The following is a 20,736-nucleotide window of genomic DNA, read 5'->3' as shown; positions in this document are numbered from 1 at the left end:
GCCCATCCATAATGACTCATACAAAGGTATTTTCTATGTGTTGTCTTCAACGAATTTGACTATGAAGTTCACTAGAGTGTGCTCCTATTTTTATTACTAGTGTACCACCCGCGTTATGCGCGGTGATTATAATTTTTGATTTGCGTATATTGTGTATATACTTTATAATTATTATTCTTTTTGGTCTAAATCGACATATCACATTGTCTTATTTGGACGTTCCAATTTAATATGTTATGTTTCAAAATGAAAATCAATAGTATATAACAAACACCTTTACTCAACTCACTATTTACATCAAATATTATTGTAGCCTACAAATAATTATATGTCTTTTCACTTAAAAATAAGTAATATTTTTATTACCTCTTCTACTCTTTTTTTTACGAATATACCCTAAAAATATCTTTTTATTTTATTATAAACTATTTGATTCTTAAAATTCGTGCTCAAGCCTCATGACCTATTGAATGGGACGTAGTGAATAATATAAAATAATAAAATTAAAATTTGATATAAAATTTATTATTTGCAAAGTGATCAATGTAATTTCTACAAAAATATAACATGTGTCCATAATACACAGATATAATATCATTTATATAGGGAGTTGCTATAATTATACAAATCAAATTTATCGTATAAAATAGTTGTCTATTAATTTGCTATGTAACATTATGAATTTGTTAGGGAAAAATGATGAATAAAAAAAAAAATCAACATATGTGCTTCAAACTCTGGACCAAAAATTCAATAAGCAAAGCTACGATTTAACCAAATATCTTCACAATTTAAGGGATGAAAATATCTGCTGTTAAATATATTGGTCTCTGACATACTATATTTCAACACATATTTTGAAATACTAATAGACATGTAAGTATATTCGAACTTAATTTAATACTTATCGAAGATAATTGTATGGATACAAAAGAAATACATACATTTAAAAAAAATACTCCCTCCGTCCCATTTTTTTGTATCCAAATGAGAGTGACACGAGTTTTAATAAAATGACTGGATGTATTATGACCTGTGAGTGGAATAAGGGTCCCACTTTTTATATGAGTGTTAAAATAATTAAAGTGAAGTAAGGATCCCACCTATTTTTTACTAAAAATAGAAATGAATTGAATAATATGGGTCATCCAAAAAATAAAAGATAGATACTAGAAGGCGGGACGGAGAGAGTACATATATTAATAAAAAAAACAGTTACCATATTTAGAAAGCAACAATACTTTTGAACAAATTCAAACATATATGATTTTCTATGTATCTTATAATTTTTTTATTCAATTAGAATTGGATTATTTAATCTTGGATTTAATTTTAATTCATTTGATGATGAAATAAATACTGAAAATTTAAATCACAATTAAGAAAATAATAATACCCGATAACATATTTTTAGATTTTTTATGTAAATAATCGAGAAAGAACCTTCTTTATTTCACTTGAACTTCACTCATTGTCAACTTATTTTGACAATTACTAAATAATTGATCAATACCCTTTGTTTTTCTAAAATTTAATTGCTCGTATTAATTTTATTGACTTACTATTGACTTATAATTATTTTAATATTTATTGATTTAAACAAACTATTAATCAATTCAATAAAAAAAATGATCCATGTATTGTTATTTTTAAAATATTCGCAGCCACCCTTTTTTTTTATTATTTATCTATGTACTATATCAATTATCTACATATTAGAGAGCTCTCCACTATTCTCTATCCTATGTGACACTCTCGCAGTTTATATCTTCATCGCGGGAGTTGCAGGTGAAAGGAGGGATCGAGTTGCATGGGCGAAATCAGCAGGCGTTAAATGGATCGGGGGCTGCTGTCATTTGCAGCTCTACTTCGGTTAACAAGTTTGATGCTCTACGGGATAACCAAGAATGTGAGGGGGAATTGCAGGAGCATGGAGAGGCAGAGGGACATGGAAGAAGTCAGCAGGGTTCTGATGGGAAATCTAAGGATGAGATTCAGTTGGATGGCGACGACGGGGAAGTGGATGAGGATATAGAGATGGAGTCAGGAATCCAACGGAGAAGGTAGCTGCTGCGGATTCGGTGAATGCGGGCAGTGGCTTGCGAAAGGATACTTTGGTGCTTGAGAAGGAAGTGGCAGAGCAACAGTCGGGCGTTCGGGCAGAAAGTTTAGAGCAGGTTAATTCTCCAATTCAAAAGGAGGTTGTTGGTGATTAGCAGTCCAATCCTACCCCGGAGGATATTGCTAGCCGAATAAGTCAGTTAGAGGAGCAGGTGAGTCAGGGGGATGCAGTTGCTCTCGGAGCGGAAGCGAGGACGTGGCCGTCCAAAGGGCTCGAGAAAGGGCAGGGAGCCTGTGCATGCAATTCCAGAAGGTAGCATTAAAGTCGCCTCATGAATGCGGAAGAAATGAGTTACAAGCCGAGGGATTTTGTGGTCGACCTTAGCAATAGTCCCAGTATGCAGGCAATGACATGGACGTTGGTCGGATGAAATTGATGATTATCCTGAATTTCGGTTCTGAGATGTTTTTGTTTGGTATTTTTTGTTTTACGATTTCCTTTCGAGTTTCGTGCCCTTAGTCTGCGTCTTTGTGCTTTCATGGGATATTTTTCTTTTCTTTTATAATAAACCTCAATTTAATAATATAATATAATTTGATGCTTGTATTTTTTTGTTATTATTCTTAAAGTGCGTTCTCTTTTGTTGTAAATTTATCATGGGAAAATGAGGGATAATCAAAATTTCACCCTTTAAAACCTTCATTTTTTTTCCTTCATTTCCTACTTGACTCTTGCTCATTCCTCATAATTTTAAAGTAATTATTAATTTTGAGATAAATGTAAAGTTAAATGCACTTAAAATAGAAATATAATAGACAAATCAAATTTTGTAAAATAAAGAAATAGATCTACATTTAGGTTTGGCAACACCACTGCATTGACTTGCAGAGGGTGACTTGGTAAGCATGGTGAGAGCTGTACACACTTCAATTTAACAAGCTAGCAATAGAAGCTTCACCATTTATGCCAAAAGATGGTTCTACTTCATCCTATATTCACACACACACACACGTATAGCAGCTTGGTATAGATTCGTATAACATCTCCAAGAATGTATAAATTCGTATATAGAACTAAGTAGAAGAACTGAAAGCGAAAGATTTGATCATAGGTATGTTCATGGAATCTCCCTTGGCCTTCAACATCAGTAGCTTTTCCTAAGCATTAGATTTTGTATGTATAAATATCATTTGTAGGAACTGAGGTCGGCATGAGTATCTTTATACTTCTGTAGAAGGTAATCTTCGCATTTGATTGGAAGGAACCTAAAAGTGCATCATGACATTGCACAATAAATAAGAACCACAAAAAATAATAAGAGTAATTACGCCAAATACACTAAATTTCCGCAAATTCTGATTTTGCACATGAGCTGAACACTATGCCTTCAAATATACGAACATTCAATTATTCTGATTTTTCACACGGTTGTCAATTGCCCCCCAATTAATGCTAAGGTGGATGTCTGAAATGTCTACATAACTTAAATAGCCAACATCTTAAACGATGTAGTTGGAGCAACAATAACATTAAATTGCCGAAAATTGACAACGGTGTGAAAAATCGGAACAATTGAAAGTCCGTGTATTTGGAGGCATAATTTTTAGTTCACGTGCAAAAACAAAATTTGGAAAAAGTTAAAGTGTATTTAGGCGCAATTACCCCAAAATAAAATAGTATTAGTAACAAATATTCACTAAAATATAAGTACATGCAAGTAATTAGATGCTAGACGTTATGCTATCTTGTTCCACACAATATAATGACCAAATGCCTCATTAGCATACGAGAGACAAATTTCTTTCTCAGCATGATGTGAAATTTAAATCCAGTATCCGATGTGTGAAGCAAATAAAGAGCAATTTCTAGAGAGTATTAAGAGCAAGTGATTATCAATTAAACTCACTTTGGAGGATTCTTCTCTGATTGGCACGTTGGCAGACATTCAACAATGCAGTCATGACTAGGCTCGACAAAAAATGCTATCTGCCAATGGAAAAACAAGAGTCAGCCTTCCCATGTTCAGATGAGACCATACAAAGATCAACATGCATATTGATAACAGGACAGGTTATATCACCATCAAAAGATTACAAGAATAGTCCTTTTATCCTACAAAAAACCTTGGCCTACATAGAGAGACAACTTACACCATTCCATAAAAAGAAGCTTCTTTGGTTCAAGTCGTATATTTCATTACTGAAGAGGTAAGAAGACAAATAAAAAAGCGGCGCCCATGTTTTGCTTTTTTGTCAAACTGATACTGACTGAGGAAATAAACCCATTGTTCTAGGTTTCAGTTCAGTAGCTAAATTTTTTGCTGTCTGATCCCTAGCAGTGATACTATGCAGATTGTAGGTAATTGAGCTTATGTTGATTTCTAAAAATACTTTGAAATTAGCCCCTCCCATCTCTTGTTATGACCATTAACACTAACAAACCCTCAACTGTGACTCAGCTTAACAAAACATATTTCTCTCCTTTCAGTCAGGGTCATGTATATCTTCTTCCCTTTACACAGATGGTTCATCATTCAATGAAAGAAATGAAAACTACTAGATTAAACAAAGATGTTGTGCAGGACAAGATGGAAATCCCTCAAAGGACATCACAATAATTAAAAAGTCTTACTGAATATCTTTCTTGGCCATTGCCCAATACTCGATGCAGCGTGGATCTGTACATTACATATGCATATCAACATTATTTGACAGTTAATGCTAAACAAAATCGCAGTATACTGCTTCTGTGGGTGGACACAAACCAGATGTAATGGTGCAACTTTCTATAAAAAGAGACAGAAGTCACAGAACATTAAAAATTGAGGAAGAACTCCATGAAATTGAAAATAGGATCCATGTCTAATTTCTAAAAAACTCTTTGGGGGTGTTTACTTTGAGTGATATGATAGATTGATAAAACATAGGATTGAGTATTTGAAGGATAAGATGGTCAAACAAGTGCACAATTAATCAATCCATCAAAGTAATTGGTAGATTAACTTGGATTATTTTCATCAATCTATGCTATAACTCAAAGTAAACGCCCCTTAGGGTATTAAAATAGACCAGTTATCATACTTGTATCAGTATGTGATTGTAAGACTACCTGAAAAAGCAGTTGCTCCAGCGCTCCAGCATATCACCTAGATTAACTATAAATGCCCTACACCAGATAAAATGACAGGCATGGTTATAATGCTTGAATTGGATTCAAAAGAAGGTGCATTTATATTTCTCAGTTGTCTGTATTTTACGTATTAGAGAGATATATAACACTGACTTGATCAATTATAAGTCAATTCTAAACAAAAAAGGTAGATTATTGACTTAAAGTAGTAGTAATTTACTATTAATGTTATCTAATGGTTTCGACAATAAAAGCTGGCTATGTTTAGAGGAATGAGAAAGCATCTTTATAATTTAGTGCCCACTAGTATTAGATTTCATGAAAACATAAAATTGAATGTTCCTAACCATATAAGGCGAATTAGGCACTGATAATCAAAGATGGAAAACAGTTTTAGATGAGTGGGCATAAAATTCTGCCAGGGACAAAATATACTTTATAAAGTCTCACCCTTTTAACGGTGGTATGTACTCCCAGATCTGAGGCTTAGCATCTTTGTCTTTACATATCTGTAAATATTGCTAACTTCCAGATCATCTGAGAAAATGGTGAACAAACAAGTCATGAATATCCTATGTTACACATACCTGAAGACCATAGTTATCATCTGTAGCCAAAAGGGTAACTAAACCATAATCAGAATGTGCACCAGCTCCAAAAATTCCGTTGGCGGGATCAGAAGTTTGACCTACATCATAATGAACACTGTTATACTCTCTACAAAGATCAGCTATGAGCCTATGACATGCCACTTGAATCTCAATAATCCTTACCATCATAATGTAGCAGCCTCAAAGATGCAATAGGGTTTTCAAGCATTTCAGGTTGATCGAAAAAGTTGAAATCTAGCCCTAGCGCAAGGGCTATCAGTCGCGAAACGGATCTTGCTACCTCTCTATTGATATCCAAAAAATGAAACTGAACAAATTTAAACTACTAGGTAGGTGGCAATTGAAAATATAAAGAGATGGATACACTCCCTAATGATTTATAGGAAATGCAAAAGGTTGTGGAACGCTAAGAGGGTCAGCATTTGGAGAAGCTAGAAGACATTAAATGTGCAATGCATGAATGAGTGCAGTGTTTTTTACATGAAATACAAGCTTTTGGAAGACCAGAGGCTCCTTTCCTTATGACATGCGATATAGTGAAAGAGAAGCTCAAATATGAAAGAAGATTTCTGGAACCGAATTGAATGATCAAACAGAAAGAAGACATGAGAGAATCTCATGCTCCAAGTGTACACTGCCAATTTCTGAGAGTCAAAATAATAGATAGGTGCTCCACAAACAGAGAAACAACTTGTTTTAGCCGATGCAGGAGCCTGAACCCAACAATAACAGATAAGTTAAGGAAAACAAATCATCCAAGGGACGTAAATAAGCCTGCGCGGCTACACAGTGCACCCTTTGTGTATCAGCTTTGTCCCTAACATGTCATTAACTGGACAAGAATACTTGCTTATTATGTCAAAATCATGATACATATCACCCATTATCTTGCCCATAACAGTGATTTGCATAGCTCCTAAGCTATTAGTTCAAATGGTAGATAAATTTGTAGCAGTATGCCCTGCAACAAAAATCTCTAACTGAGACATGAGTACTCTTAACAAAATGAGTATCAAATGAACCTCTCTGAAACTAGCTTTTAGGCGAGGAGAGTTCATTGAGATGAATAAGGGATACTTAATAGAAAAGAATATAAAATCTCAGTTAAAAAATTTAATCCACCACTGTTTGTAATTTCTTTTACTTGACTTGCTAAAAAGCATTGTAGCAGGATCGTATTTCTCATTCGGTCATTCCTGTTAAGTAAAGCAATCTGTTCCTAAAACTAAAAAATGGCAATACGCCTAAAATGGTGGGGGGGGGTCTGTAATCTGCTGGCCACAAGAATAAGTTTTGGAATGAAAACCAGAAGCGAGCAAAGTGGGACATGGATGATGAATAGCATATAGTTAATGGTCCAAATAATATTCAGGGACTACTATCTCCGTGTAGTAGCAGACTAGTACATGACAAACTCTCATAAACATCACTAAATCCTTCTTCCCGGAATAAATAAATGTCATGGAATATATAATCTTTCTGCCCTGCATATCCAGAATTCAGCAGGTGTCTTTGATAAACTAGCCAATGTTTTTCTACTGTTTCTCATTTTAGTAGTTACACTCTGGAGATGCTACTGTACATAATGATTTAGCATCCACTAACAAGGGAAAAAATATGCAGTATTGAATGTCATGGATACATTTGTGTCTAGAACTGATGATTATTACACAAATGGCAAGATGAAACTTACAGTGCCCCTTGGTGATATTTCTCCATAGTTTTCCTCCATCCGGGTAAAATATCTGTCAGTGATCCCAAAAGTTTATTAAGTTAGAGGACATTCACAATAATCAAATTTGATTTCGACTTGCTAGTTGCTGCAAAACTAAGATGCCAACTGAGCACCATATGCACCCCTGGGCATTAGACACAAGGACAACAGGCATTCAGCATGCAAAAAGTGCAGCTCAAACTAGTTACTCTTCATAAGATAAAATCTTTCTAGAAGTTACCTTCAGATGGCCACCTGTTTGAGCCGTAAAATGGTTTCTGTGCATCAGACTGATCTTCAAATGCTTCAATACCTATGTAATATCCCTCCTTATAGTCCCCTGAAATGTGCCCATATAGTTCATCGTTTAACTCAGTAGGAACAGTTAAATTCTTTGAAGCTGTATCATGTGGTTGGAGATACAATAGTGACCTAACCATGTATTTGATTAGCAGGGTCCAAGTTTTCATCAAACAATGGAGTATAGCCTCGAGTTTTCTCGTTCTTTAGAAGCTTCATTTTTTCCTCCATGGGCAAATTGAAAAATCTTTTGCTTTGATAGAATACCTCATCCATGAATTCCTCACCAATTCCATGATTGATCAAATAGAAGAACCCAGAATCTAAGCATGCCTATAGTTCACAGAATAAGTTGATGATTCAGAAGAGAAGTAGCACAAAAAAATATCCATTCAACATAAGTCTCCTTAAATAAACACACCACAAGTAATTTAAAGGACTTCGAGGGTGTTTGGCTAAGCTTATTTTAGAGAGCTTATAAGCTCCAACAAATTATAAGATGTTTCAACAGCTTATAGGATTGTAATCTCTCAAGAGCTTATAAGTTAACATACTTGTCTTTCGTGAATCTACACTGTACTTGAAAATTAACATACTTGTTTCCTTGGGAAAACTCCGGCACACTAATAAACCATTCAGTAAACTCTAAACCCTAAATAAACGAGAATCCCAGTTACCAATTAATGTTGAAAGGTATAGAAGCAGAAGTGGAGAGGTAGTTGCCTGTTTAAGGAGGGAGACGGATGATTGAACATCTGGACTGGAGAGATCAATACAATTCAGTAGTGATATGTTAGCAGATTCTGGAATCTGTGTTTCCTTTTCTTTGATTCTCTCTGCCATCATTGAAGTGGAGTCGTTTATTTAACCATCATTATATAACTTGTAGGGTGACGTCCTCCCTCCCGTGCATACGCACGCACGATCACCATAAAAATTACCAATATTTTTTACTCCCTCTATTAAAAAAAAAAAAATCCATTTTTGCGGGGATGTCCACAAAAATTAGTCTTTTTTTAATTTTTAGAAACTATCTATCACATAGTGGACCTTCTATCTCCACTGGTAATACAATAATTATTTTGTTCCTAAAAGGAACATCAAGCGGTGCGAACTCCTATCTATGAACAGTGAGATCCAATCCAGGGTTCAAACCCCACCACTTTCCCTCCCCCAAAGTTAAAAAAATACAATAACTATTTTTATTAAAACTCGTGTTGTCCACCTTTAGGATTATTTTTGGTGAATGGATGGAGTAATATTTATAGGGATAGTGTTAATACAAAAAAGTAGAATAAAAGTACATTCACCTCATTCGTCTTAAATAGGGGAACACTAATAAGAATTATATATTGAATGGAACTCTAATGAAGATAATAGGGTATAACAACACACCAATAATAGTTCAAGAATTCTGGAGATCTGATGTTGAATATATCCATATATAAGAGTTGTGTAAAGTATATATGAAAATATGCTTTAAAAAATTCGCACATGATTGTACTTCTCGATGTAATAGATCGATAAGAACAAAAATAGATAGCGTGCTTATTTCTGAAAGAATATCCAAAAATACTGTTGAAATTATCTACATAATGATACTCCATCCGTCCCCAAAATAAGTTCCTCTTTGGGGACGGCACGTGCTTTAAGAAAAAATGATAAAGTGTATTGATAGTGGAGAAAAATATATTATACTAGTATTGAGGGTGGTGAAAATGTGAAAAAGGTGTTATAATTAGTAGTGGAGAGTGGTGAAAAAGTGAAAAGTAAGAATAAATAAAGTATTATTAGTGGTGGGGTAGTTGTCCAAAAATGGAACGAAAGAAAGATGAACTTATTTGGGGGACGTCCTAAAAATGAAAAAGATGAACTTATTTCAGGGACGGAGGGAAGTAATATATATTTGAGTATAACCAACACTGAACAAGATCATATTTTAAAAATGGGTTATTGTTGGAAAATACTCATAGTTTGATAATTTTTTGATTTATAACATGATCTTAAAATTTGACCAGAAAATACACCAATTTTAAATTTAATCTCAATTTTAACATAATTTGAATTTGTGAGAAATAAAAATCTATGTGTCATATATTACTTTTTTTTTTAAAACCTATGCGGCATGACCACAACACACACACACACACACACCGCCGCCCACCTCTTCTCTCTTAGCGCTTTTGCCACCGCCGGCTCGACGGTGGTGCCGTCCCCGAAGGCGGCAGTCTCAGCCTCTCCCTTCGTTATCTCTCTCCCTTCCTCATCTCTCGTCTCTCCCTCTCTGAAGTTCTTCGCCATCAGCCTCCCTATCTCTGTCCTCACGTCGCCAGTTGCCGCCTGACGTCGCACGCCGATGGACAACAGCCCACGCTTCTCCTCTCTCTCTGATTCTGACCGCTCACTGCCAGGAGCCACCGACTTTCCTCTCTCTCTCTCCCCCTTGTTTTCTCTGTTTTTTCCTAGATTCAAAATGTACACACACAAACCGCAGCGGCGCCGCTCTCTCCACAGACAAGAATAGACGTCGACCGACGCCAGACCTCCCTTGCTATCTCTCATTTCTCGCCTAACCCCTCACACGTTCAAATCGGCAGAGCCCCTCTCATCTGTTTTGACTGGGCAACACGACAGTAGTGAGAGCCACCACCTGAAACCCCAGGCTCAGCCTCCCTTTCCGCGAACTCCGGCGAAGACCAGTTGAGTCTACGCGCCCCTCGACTTTTCTTCTTTCTCACCGAAAGGCCGCCCCTCTCTTGCTTTGATTTTGAACGGCAGAAGGGCCGCCGTAAATCGGAGCCTTAAATTCCCAAATCACCACCTCTACATCCACTCTTGTTTTTCGGCGATAGAGGAGACTCCACTAGCAGCAGCGCCACCGTCTTCACCAGACAGAGTCGACAGAAATTTTGAAGCTTAAAGACTCTGTTTTCATGTAGGATTTTATTTTGTAGGACTTAATTGTCACATAGGTTTTTATTTCTCACAAATTCAAATTATGTTAAAATTGTGATTAAATTTAAAATTAGTGTATTTTATGGCCAAATTTTAAGGTCACTTTATAAATAAGAAAATTAGCAAACTACGAGTATTTTTCGGCAATAACCCCTTTGGGTGAGTTTACTTTGATGGTAAATTTATCATTGGAAAAGGAAGGATAATAAAAATTTATGTCTTTAAATGTCTTCTTTTTTTCCAACATTTGACACAAAAGAGAAATTCACCATTTTTTCTTCCTTATTTTCACTTCAAAGATGGATAATATTATCCACCAAAAAATGGAGGGATAATATTATCCATCTTTGAAGTGAAAATAAGGAAGAAAAAATAGTGAACTTCTCTTTTGGTCAAATATTGAAAAAGAAAGGAGACATTTTAAAGGCATACATTTTTGTTATTCATCTTTTTCCAGTGATAAATTTATCCATCAAAATAAACGCACCCTTTTAGAAAAACAAAAGTAGTGGAAAGAATGGGGCGGCACAAGAGGCATATATTATGGGGATGAGATCCAGTGTCCCACAATTTTATGTTTGTCACTATATCTCATGTTTATATTTAGGGTTAATTACGCGAAAAATCATGAACTTTGGGCCGATTTCCAAGTTTGCCATGAACTTTTTTTTTTTTTTTATCAAAAATTCCCTAAACTTAAGGGGTTGAACAATTTTTCCATGCTTTTTTGCTCCGGTGAAGCTTCGAGCTAACGTGTCGCTTACGTGGTAATACCAAGCTGATGTGGCACGTACGTGGTTATACCGAGCTGATGTGGCACGTACGTGGTAATACCGAGCTGATGTGGCAGAGCAGAGCAGATTTGGCAGAGCTGAGTCGGCAGAGCTGAGTCGTAGAGTCGGGGCAGAGCTGAGTCGGGCAGAGTCGGCAGAGCTGCCTCTGGCAAGGCTTAGTCAGCTCTGGAACCCTTCGTCATCTTCAATTTTAGGCTCGCATCAATCCAGAATTCTCCACTGTCGCCGTCCACCGCAGACCTCGCATCATTCCAGAAATTCTTCTTCTCCCCATACCTCAATTGCTGCCGTCCACCACAAACCTCGCGCCGTTCTTCTTCTTTCCCAAACATCCATCGCCGCCGTCGACTTCTTATCCCTAAAAAAATCTTCTTCTTTCCCAGATCTCGCGCCGCCGACCTCACACCTCACTAGGGTTTGCGCCCCCTTTCGCGCGGCGCCACTACCCGACCTCGCGCCGCCTTTCATCGCTCTGGCGAGATTAAGGAATGAGAGATTTGGGAAACTAGGGCTCTGCAAAACTGAGGGCAGATGCAGTCCAGTGGGCGGCTCTTCGCCGGAGTTCAGAGAGGAGAAGATGGGGGCTAGAATTTGAGGTAAAACGACGTCGTTTTACGCCCAACTAAACGACGTCGTTTTGGTTCTCGTCCGGCGGCGCCATGCCATATTTCAGGTCACTGAAAAGTGCTATGTCAGCACTCAATTTGGGGATTTTTGAAAACCATGGCAAAATTGATCAGTTGGTTAAGTTCAGGGAAAATTTGATAAAAAAAAAAGTTCATGGCAAACTTGGAAATCGACCCAAAGTTCATGATTTTTTACGTAATTAACCCTTATGTTTATTATTTTAAAAATAATTTTTATAAAAATAAAATATATTATAATACTATGAATTATATTTAATTTTTATTTCAATTTTTTTTAAAGTACTCCACCATGGCTTTGAATTTATCATCTATTATTAGCTAATAAAAGTGAAATTAAATGATAAAAAATAATTATACACCCTATATTGATGGAATAAATCCTAGTTAATAATCACAAAATTAAATTAAAACATACAAAATTAAAATTGAGGAGAAAATATATAAGAAAATAAATAAAATTGAAAGTGAAACACAAAATGAAACATAAAGTGTGGTACACTAAATCTCATTCCCGTGTTATGGATGGTTATTGGACAAAAGTTGTCAAAGTCCGCCGATCCATACTTTCCCATCATTGAAAATTCTCTCGGACTACATAGGGAACACCGAAGCAAAGTTTAGTGCATTTTAGAGCATCAACAATGGAGAGTTAAGAGTGGGCTCATAAATGTGGTCCCCACCATTTTTTAGCCCACCTCCACAATGGAAGAGCCAACCGTTGACTTTTAATTTTTTATTTTTTTTATTGTCCGAAGTATTTTAATTGGGCAGTGTAGTGACGCGCAGGCTGTGAGCTCGGTGCACTAGGGAGAGCCGGGCGCGAGAACCCAGGGCTCATCAATGGAGGGAGGCGCGCAATTGGGGGGCTCGATCCCTGAAAATGAGCCCCATTGCGGTTGCTCTTAGCATTCTTTTTAATGTCAGATACAAATCACCACGAATCAAAATTTAGACTATAAAGTATAACTAATTAATCTTATAATTTATGATTGTCTGTTGTGATGATATAAATTTTGGATCAAATAAATATTACCGCGGGATGCATGATGGATTAGATATAGCTATAGATAGTTAAAACCAGTCAAATTGAATCATTATCTTGAACTCTAGGAAATTGCAATTTTTTCTGGTGAAAAATATACTCCATTTGACATGGCGAACAAATGAATAACTTGAGACCTAGACCGTAGCTTTTCATATCAATTCATTGCAAAGAATCATTTCCTTACTTTACTTGTATCAATAATGATGGAATTACAAGAAATAAAAAAACAAATTAAGAAATGATATGATTTTAAGAGGCGGAGACATCGCGGCGGCACAAAGGGCATGAATTATGGATGGAGAGCCACCGAAAAATGCAGCTTTCATGGAAAACATGGCCGCAGGGGACTTCCCTGCCGCCGCCTGACCCAAAGCCCTCCATGCACACTGTGCATTCGCCGCCGCCGCCTGCCGTCGTCGGCATCTCCTCCACCATGTGCCGGGCAGCTTCCACCCTAAACTGAGCTTCAAGGTTGTATTTATTCCACTCTGTTGCTGAATCCTCTTCTGGCATTGATAAAGCTAAGTCGAGGTCGAACATTTCATCCATTCCAATTACCAATTAATATCAAATATGTATTGTCAGAGAATTGAAGTAATTAGCTATGCTTATGAGATTCTCTGGTTTCTTGTTATTTATAGAGTAGCTTATGCTCGGCCCCTTTTTATATATATATGGAAGCGTCGAGGCAATAGCGAAAAGCTAAAAGTGATGATGCTAGCTTGTTAAAAAAACAATGTATATCTATATATCTATAGCACGAGGAGAATGTTTTAGTTGTCCCATTCAATTTCATTCTATATTGGTGGTCCCTCTAGTGTGAAAACCCATTATCTATTTCCCAATTCCCATTTGGAGTTACTTTCCGGAACTCACTATGATGCTGTATATTTGGTATCTAGTTTTTTTTTAATTTATTTTCATCTTTTCTTAATTTATTTAATATATATTTCAGTGTCGCATGTGTGCTTTATTTTCATTTTATATATATGTATTAGTTAGAGTTTATTCCATTTGCTTAGGGCTCGATTAGTACGGGTTATTAAGGCGTAATATACCTACAATACTCTAATATTTTATTCAATAAGAAGTAATACGAAGCACACGATCCTTTATAAATCAAAAATTCAAAAATATTATACTGATTTGAGTGATTCTATATATCACCCGCGGAGGTGGTATTCGTAATACGAATCTTAATTATAATTATCATTAATTTTAATGTCAAATAATATATTATATTTTTTCATATATTTTAATGCATTCTACCAAAACATGATATTAATATGACATATAGTAAAAGACATCATAGTTAAAATATCACAGCTTATTCCATACCACATACCAAACGAGTCCTTAGAGTATATAATTATATTTATCATTTAATTTTATTTTAATTAGTTAATAATTTATTATTAGAGTTAATTAATAAATTTGATATTAAGGTATATAATATTTAAACTTTGATTTTTTGAAATAAAAGTTAAGTATTGATTCATAGTAATATAAAAAAAATTATTTTTATAAAATGTATTATTAAAATAATTAATAGATACTCTCTTTGTTCCACAGGAGTGTGCATCACTTTTGGTCGCACGAATTTTAATACTAAATATTAAGTGAGTCATTTGTGAGTGGAGGAAGAAACCTACTCTATTTGTAGCGTTGAAATAAAAAATGAAGGATTTATGGTGGGACCATATATAGTAAAGTTGTGAATAAATTGATAAAGTGATAGTAAAAGATAAAGGGTTTCTAGTGGGATAATATTCAAAAATAAAAAATACATATTTTTATGAGCGTATCAAAATGACAAAAAATGCACACTTTTATAAAAGTTGAGACAGATGAAGTATAATAGTGAAACATAGTAAAAAATTGTGAGATACAGAATTTCATTTTAATACGATGGCACCCCAAACATGAAAGGTTGATGATATTACTGAAAATAACATAATATATTTCCGAGCTTATAACTTTTACATCATGTTGCAACATCACTTTTTAATTGTTCATAATTATATGTAACATTCTCAAATTTTCAATAATAAAACCATGTCATTCTATAAGTAAAACATGCCTTTCTAGTGCATATGTACATTGGACAGTCGTTGCTGAAAGAAATTAAAAAGAAACAATAGGGCCGGATAACCCTATTGAAGATGAAAACTCATCAAATTTTGGCCACAAAATGAAAAATCACAATATTTTGCCATCTTTTATGTGTCATGCCTAATCTACCCTTTTAACTTAGCAGATCCAACTCAATTTTCTTTGACCCGTCGGATCCAGCTTTTCCTCATCTTCCTCCCTCTCTCTCTCATCTTCCCCCCCTCTCTCTCTCAACACACAACACACACCAAGACTGATGCCGCCCCCTTCTTCCCCGGTGGAGAGCACCGCCGTCAGCCACAACTGCCGGCCACCTCGTCCCTCACCGCCACGTACGCCGGCTTCACCAGGATCGTGAACACCGTGCCAGTCAAAGCAACCGAAAATTCAATCAGATCTATTCTCCGACCTCTCTCTCTCTCTCTAACTAAAAATCACAATTAATTACCTGAATCGAAAACGGTGCCGGCACCGGTGTTGGGATCGAAGGCGAAGGCAGAGGGAGGAATTGCGACGACCTTTCTCCCGACTCTGATGGCGAGGAGATTGACATATTAGAGAGACGATCTTCTAGGGTTCTTCAAAAGTTGGGTGGTTTTGATTCTCTTGGGCTGGCTGTTGGGTCCGAGCCTTAGTGAACCGACGAAATTGACGGACTTGTAGCCGGGATCTAGGGTTTGGATGTGGATCTGATCTGATCGTTGCGCCGCCTCCTCCATCGGCAGATCTGATCTCTGCCTCCTTCGATTTCAGGCTTTCAGCCATCGACAGATCTGATCCGATCTGTATTTGTGCTGCACGTATGGCACTTATGGCACTATTAGTGCCATAAGTGCCATAAGTGCACACTTCCCCCTAGGGTTTAGATATTCCATTTAGGGTTTAGATTATCCATTTGGGGTTTAGATGTTCCATTTAGGGTTTAGATTATCCATTTAGGGTTTAGATGTTCCATTTAGGGTTTAAATGATGTTGTTTCTGTATTTGTGCTGTACGTGGCACTATTAGTGCCATAAGTGCCAAAATGACAATTTTACTTATTTTTATTTTGAATTTCCGTTGGCACTTGTGGCACTAAATAGTGCCATAAAAGACCATTTTACTTTGTTTTATTTTGAATTTTCGTTGGCACTTATGGCACTATTAGTGCCATAAAATAAAATAACAAAAGTAAAATTTGATTTATTTTTATCTAGCTAGGGGGAGTATTTTTTTTTTTTTTGGCTTGGGGGTGGGTGGGGTGGGTGGGGTCGGGGGTCTGGGGGGATAGACAGGGCAGGGGGAGTAAAAAAAAAATTCGTTGGCACTTATGGCACTAATAGTGCCATAAGTGCCTAACCCGACCCGCGTGCCTGACCCTACCCGGCACGCGACCCGCGCTCCTGACCCTGCCCAGTCCGCCCAATTAAGGGCAAAAACGTCCCAAAACTATAAAAATGGCCAAAATTTATGTTTTTTCAATGAGTGGCCATAATTTGTGTTTTATGATTCATTTTGGCTATTCCAAAATTTTACTCAATTAAAAATATTGTAATTATAAAAGACATAAAACATGGTACCGTGTTGTAATTGCCGTATTTTTCAAGTCATTTAAAAATTATAAATCTAAGCCCAAAAAAATGTTACTCAATCATTTGCCAAAGAAAAATTATCTATAGCTTAATTAAATGGTCGCATACAATGTGCTTCTTTCTCTTGTTTCTACGAGAACAACAAAATTAATTAATAATGTCTTGTTTGGATATATTTGCATTAAACTATCTATTTCTTTGAATATTTAAAATTAACAGTCCAGTTATTTCAAATTTTTAATTTGAGAAAGAAGAACGATGTTTATTAAACCCTAAATCGAAAACTCTCATTCTTTGGATGTCCCCATTAATTAATGTCTATGTTTGAAATTTTAAAAATTACATCTATACATAGATCTGTGGAAGGACATAAAACGAACACACACACGTATTTACTTATTTAGTCAGCCTCAGCCTCTCCACTATCAGCATTTCAGAAAGGAAGAGCGTCAAGTTTGACTTGGGTCCATTACTAGTAAATTATTGACAAAGAAAACTTGTTGAAGGGAAAATGAGTGTGTCTCTACTCTAGTCTTGACGACCCCACGCGACCACCTTAGAAACACCGGATCTTAAAAAAAAACTATTCATATTTCATCACATGAATTTTTCAGGTTTAATTTTAATATTTAAGTAATATTTATTATAAAAACTAGTGTGTAATCCGTCGAAATTTAATGAAAATCATTTAATGTCATAATTTATAAGAGAAAAAGTTGTGAAATTATTTCATAATATATTTATAAAATATGAATATTTTTCAATAAAATAAGTGTTAACATGACAGTCAAAATTTATAATTAAATAGGTCTAAAAATTTATAATTAAATAAATTTTTAGACCTATTTAATTACATGTCAAACTTTCCCTCAAAACAAAAAAAAATTTACATGTCAAACTAAAATAAAAAAGTATATTAAAGAGGACTTTCATCCACCCTATGACTTAGGGAAATATATATTTGAAAAATACGAAATGCACTTCAAAAACAATGTGCTATAAATATCTCATTACCTTTACTTTTCACATTTTCACCACTTTCAATGCTAATTAAAATACTTTTTCATCATTCCCAATATACTCAACAACTTTTTCTCCACTTTAATAAACTCAACGATGTTTGCAGTCCATGCTTTAATATGTTGATATAAATAGGAAAGAAAATAGAACATATAGCCTAAAATCTAGAAAATTCGACGACTCAGGGCATATCACAGCGGTGAGAGGGGTAGATCGGAGCTGTGGGGAAATAAAGAGACGGTGGGGGAAGAGAGAGTCGGTGTGGTGTGTGGAAAGGCAGAAAAGATTGCGAAGGGGAAATGAAATTTGGGAATTAGGAGTGAGAAATTATTTCTTTTGTGTTTTGAAGATTAAGGGGGGTGTATTCGTTCAGGATTTTAATAGATTTCTGCAGACTTTTAAAATCTGGGTGTATTCGTTCAAGACTTTTAAAAGTCTATGAAAATCTGGGTGTATTCGTTCAAGACTTTTAAAAGTCTATAAAAATCTTGGTGTATTCATTCAAGACTTTTAAAAGTCTATGAAAATTTGAGTGTATTTAAAAATCTATGGATTTTAACATTGGACTGATTTCCATGGATTTCATTCAAAAAATACACATGAACAAATCCGAGCTCGAACCACGAGAATTCAAATCTTGAGAGTTTTCAGCGCTAGCTGGGTACCAGCGAACGCGGCTGAAGAAGCCAGCACTCGCTGGACACCCAGCGCTCGCTGGGTGTAACATGCAGCAATCCAGCGCTCGCTGGCTTGAGTGTTGTTAAACTTTATTACTTGATTTGTTTCTTAAGTACTACTCCTGCGCAAGAAGACAAACATTTGATGGCTATTAATACAACAAAAGTCTGCACAAAGTAGAATAACTTTATTGAATCTTGCTCCTGCGCCACTGTTTCTTCAACTTTAATGCTCCAGCAAATTAATGAACGCCAAATCACATAACGACTAATCCCATTTCAGAAATTGAAAATAAAAATTCAATTCAAACAGTTGCTCGCTGGGTATCCAGTGACCGCTAGGGTCCAGCGGTCGCTGGGTGCCCGTCTATCGCTCGTTCAATCCCCGCGCTCGCTGGGTTTGTGGATTTGAAGTCCGAAAATATCACGTCAAATTATTGTTAATTCATTAAAAATCCAACCAAGAATTCATTCAAAATCATGAAGAATCCGTGTGAATTCTATAGACTTTTAAAATCTAGATAAATCTTGAACTAATACACCCCCCTAAAATAAAATATTACATATGGAATTATATTGCCACGTAAGCGGTATATTATTAAGCTACAAGCTCTAGAACTGCAAATATTAGAAATAAAAATCTCTCACGAAGCCACATAGGACCTAAAATAAAGGGAGGCTTAAAATCCGAAATCGTATTATATAATGATGATTAGTTATTTTTCGCTGTAAATATTATGAATGTTTTTGCTACTTAATCCTATATTAATATAAATATGATATCAACAATATAAGCTATATATAATTAATTTTTTATAATACAATAAGTTATTAATAAATTATCATGAATAATGCACAAATTATGCTAGTGCAATAACGTATTGATAATTGTAAAAAATGCATTAACATTATTTTTTTAAAGGAAAAACATAGAATTTATATTAAATCACGGCAAGCAATATCCGAGAGCCAAGCAAGGAAACTCGACTTTCAGATCATTACACCAGAAATAGACACAGCAAAATTCGCCAAAACATGAGCAGCCCTATTGGCATCTCTACGAGCATGACAAAAATCTAAAACAATATTCTCATTTGCATGAGCAAACACCTCAAAAAGATCATCACTAAGAGATTCCATACCCTTGAAGTCCTCATGCACTATATGAATCGCTAGCATGGAGTCGGTAAACACCAAAATCGGGCCAAGACTCTCCTCCAAGCAGAAGTCGATACCCATCATTAAGGCATGAAGCTCCCCCATCAAAATCATCTCGGTCCTTCCCACCCGATGCGCGGCAGCCGCATGAATCTTCCCTGCCAAGTCGCGAACCAGAAACCTCACCCCCGTTACTCCACCATCGGCGTGCACAGAGACGTCAACATCCAGCCGAAAAACCCCCGAAGGTGGAGTTTTCCAGGTGCGATCCCCTTCCAGCGGCAGGACCTTGTTACGAGTCAAGATATTCCTCCTGGCCTCTTGATACGACCGAAGGAAAGCAATGCACCCCTCCACCAACTCGAGCTCCGCCTTCCAACTGGGATCATGTATTACCTTGCAAAGCCAACACCAAACCCACCATAACTCCACACAAAACAAATCAAACTCTGATACACCCCCCTTGTCGACCACAATGCGGCAGATGTCTTTAAGAGAAAGAAGCTTCAAAGCTTTGATAATATGCCACCATTTAGTAAACTTCCATGCACCTCTAGTGACGTCGCAGAACAACAAGCAATGAACCACCGTACCCCAATCCTTATTACACCATGAGCAAATCCCGGAGCACAGAATATGGTGTCTCCATAAGTTCACCTCCGTCGCCAACATATTGGACGTAACCCTCCATATGAAAACCCTAATCTCATGGGGAATATTAGCTTTCCAGATACAACTCCACCATCTCTTTGCGTTCAACGACGAGGTCGATTTATGCCCCGCGTAGTACCCCACTTCATAAAGATAGCCCAACTTCACTGAGTATCGTTCTTTCTCGTCAAATTTCCAAAACCTATCGTCCTCTTTACACCCCTTATTACGATCAATAGAGAGAATCGCTGAAACCTCATATGGCAAAAAAGTGTCAGCTAACTTGGCCC

At 36.2% G+C, this 20,736-nt stretch overlaps 2 protein-coding genes across 2 annotated transcripts; both read right to left on the bottom strand.

The window, feature by feature from the left end:
- Positions 1 to 2,874: 2,874 nt before the first annotated feature.
- LOC131021497 (2-oxoglutarate-Fe(II) type oxidoreductase hxnY-like) lies at positions 2,875 to 8,695 on the bottom strand. Its single transcript, XM_057950706.1, has 11 exons — positions 8,540 to 8,695; positions 7,954 to 8,149; positions 7,758 to 7,856; positions 7,496 to 7,547; positions 5,965 to 6,086; positions 5,779 to 5,879; positions 5,642 to 5,700; positions 5,171 to 5,227; positions 4,694 to 4,739; positions 3,969 to 4,048; positions 2,875 to 3,327 (listed from the first exon to the last, which is right to left on the bottom strand). The coding sequence occupies exons 1-11, from the start codon at positions 8,660 to 8,662 to the stop codon at positions 3,249 to 3,251; spliced, it is 1,014 nt and encodes a 337-aa protein (XP_057806689.1). The 5' UTR covers positions 8,663 to 8,695; the 3' UTR covers positions 2,875 to 3,248.
- Positions 8,696 to 13,506: 4,811 nt separating this feature from the next.
- LOC131023400 (uncharacterized) lies at positions 13,507 to 13,806 on the bottom strand. Its single transcript, XM_057952941.1, has one exon. The coding sequence runs from the start codon at positions 13,804 to 13,806 to the stop codon at positions 13,507 to 13,509; it is 300 nt and encodes a 99-aa protein (XP_057808924.1).
- Between the last annotated feature and the right edge of the window lie 6,930 nt (positions 13,807 to 20,736).

Source organism: Salvia miltiorrhiza, chromosome 4, assembly GCF_028751815.1.
Source record: "Salvia miltiorrhiza cultivar Shanhuang (shh) chromosome 4, IMPLAD_Smil_shh, whole genome shotgun sequence".
In the NCBI taxonomy this organism is placed as follows: domain Eukaryota; kingdom Viridiplantae; phylum Streptophyta; class Magnoliopsida; order Lamiales; family Lamiaceae; genus Salvia; species Salvia miltiorrhiza.
Note: the sequence above shows the minus strand (reverse complement) of the source record. Positions and strands in the feature narration are given on the sequence as shown.

Coding starts and splice junctions, on each gene's coding strand:
- LOC131021497 (XM_057950706.1), bottom strand. CDS start 8,662: ATGATGGCAGAGAGAATCAAAGAAAAGGAAACACAGATTCCAGAATCT. Junction 5,228..5,641: donor TACATACCACCGTTAAAAGG/GTGAGACTTTAT, acceptor TATCTGGTGTAG/GGCATTTATAGTTAATCTAG. Junction 4,740..5,170: donor TGGAGCAACTGCTTTTTCAG/GTAGTCTTACAA, acceptor TGTAATGTACAG/ATCCACGCTGCATCGAGTAT.
- LOC131023400 (XM_057952941.1), bottom strand. CDS start 13,806: ATGGATGAAATGTTCGACCTCGACTTAGCTTTATCAATGCCAGAAGAG.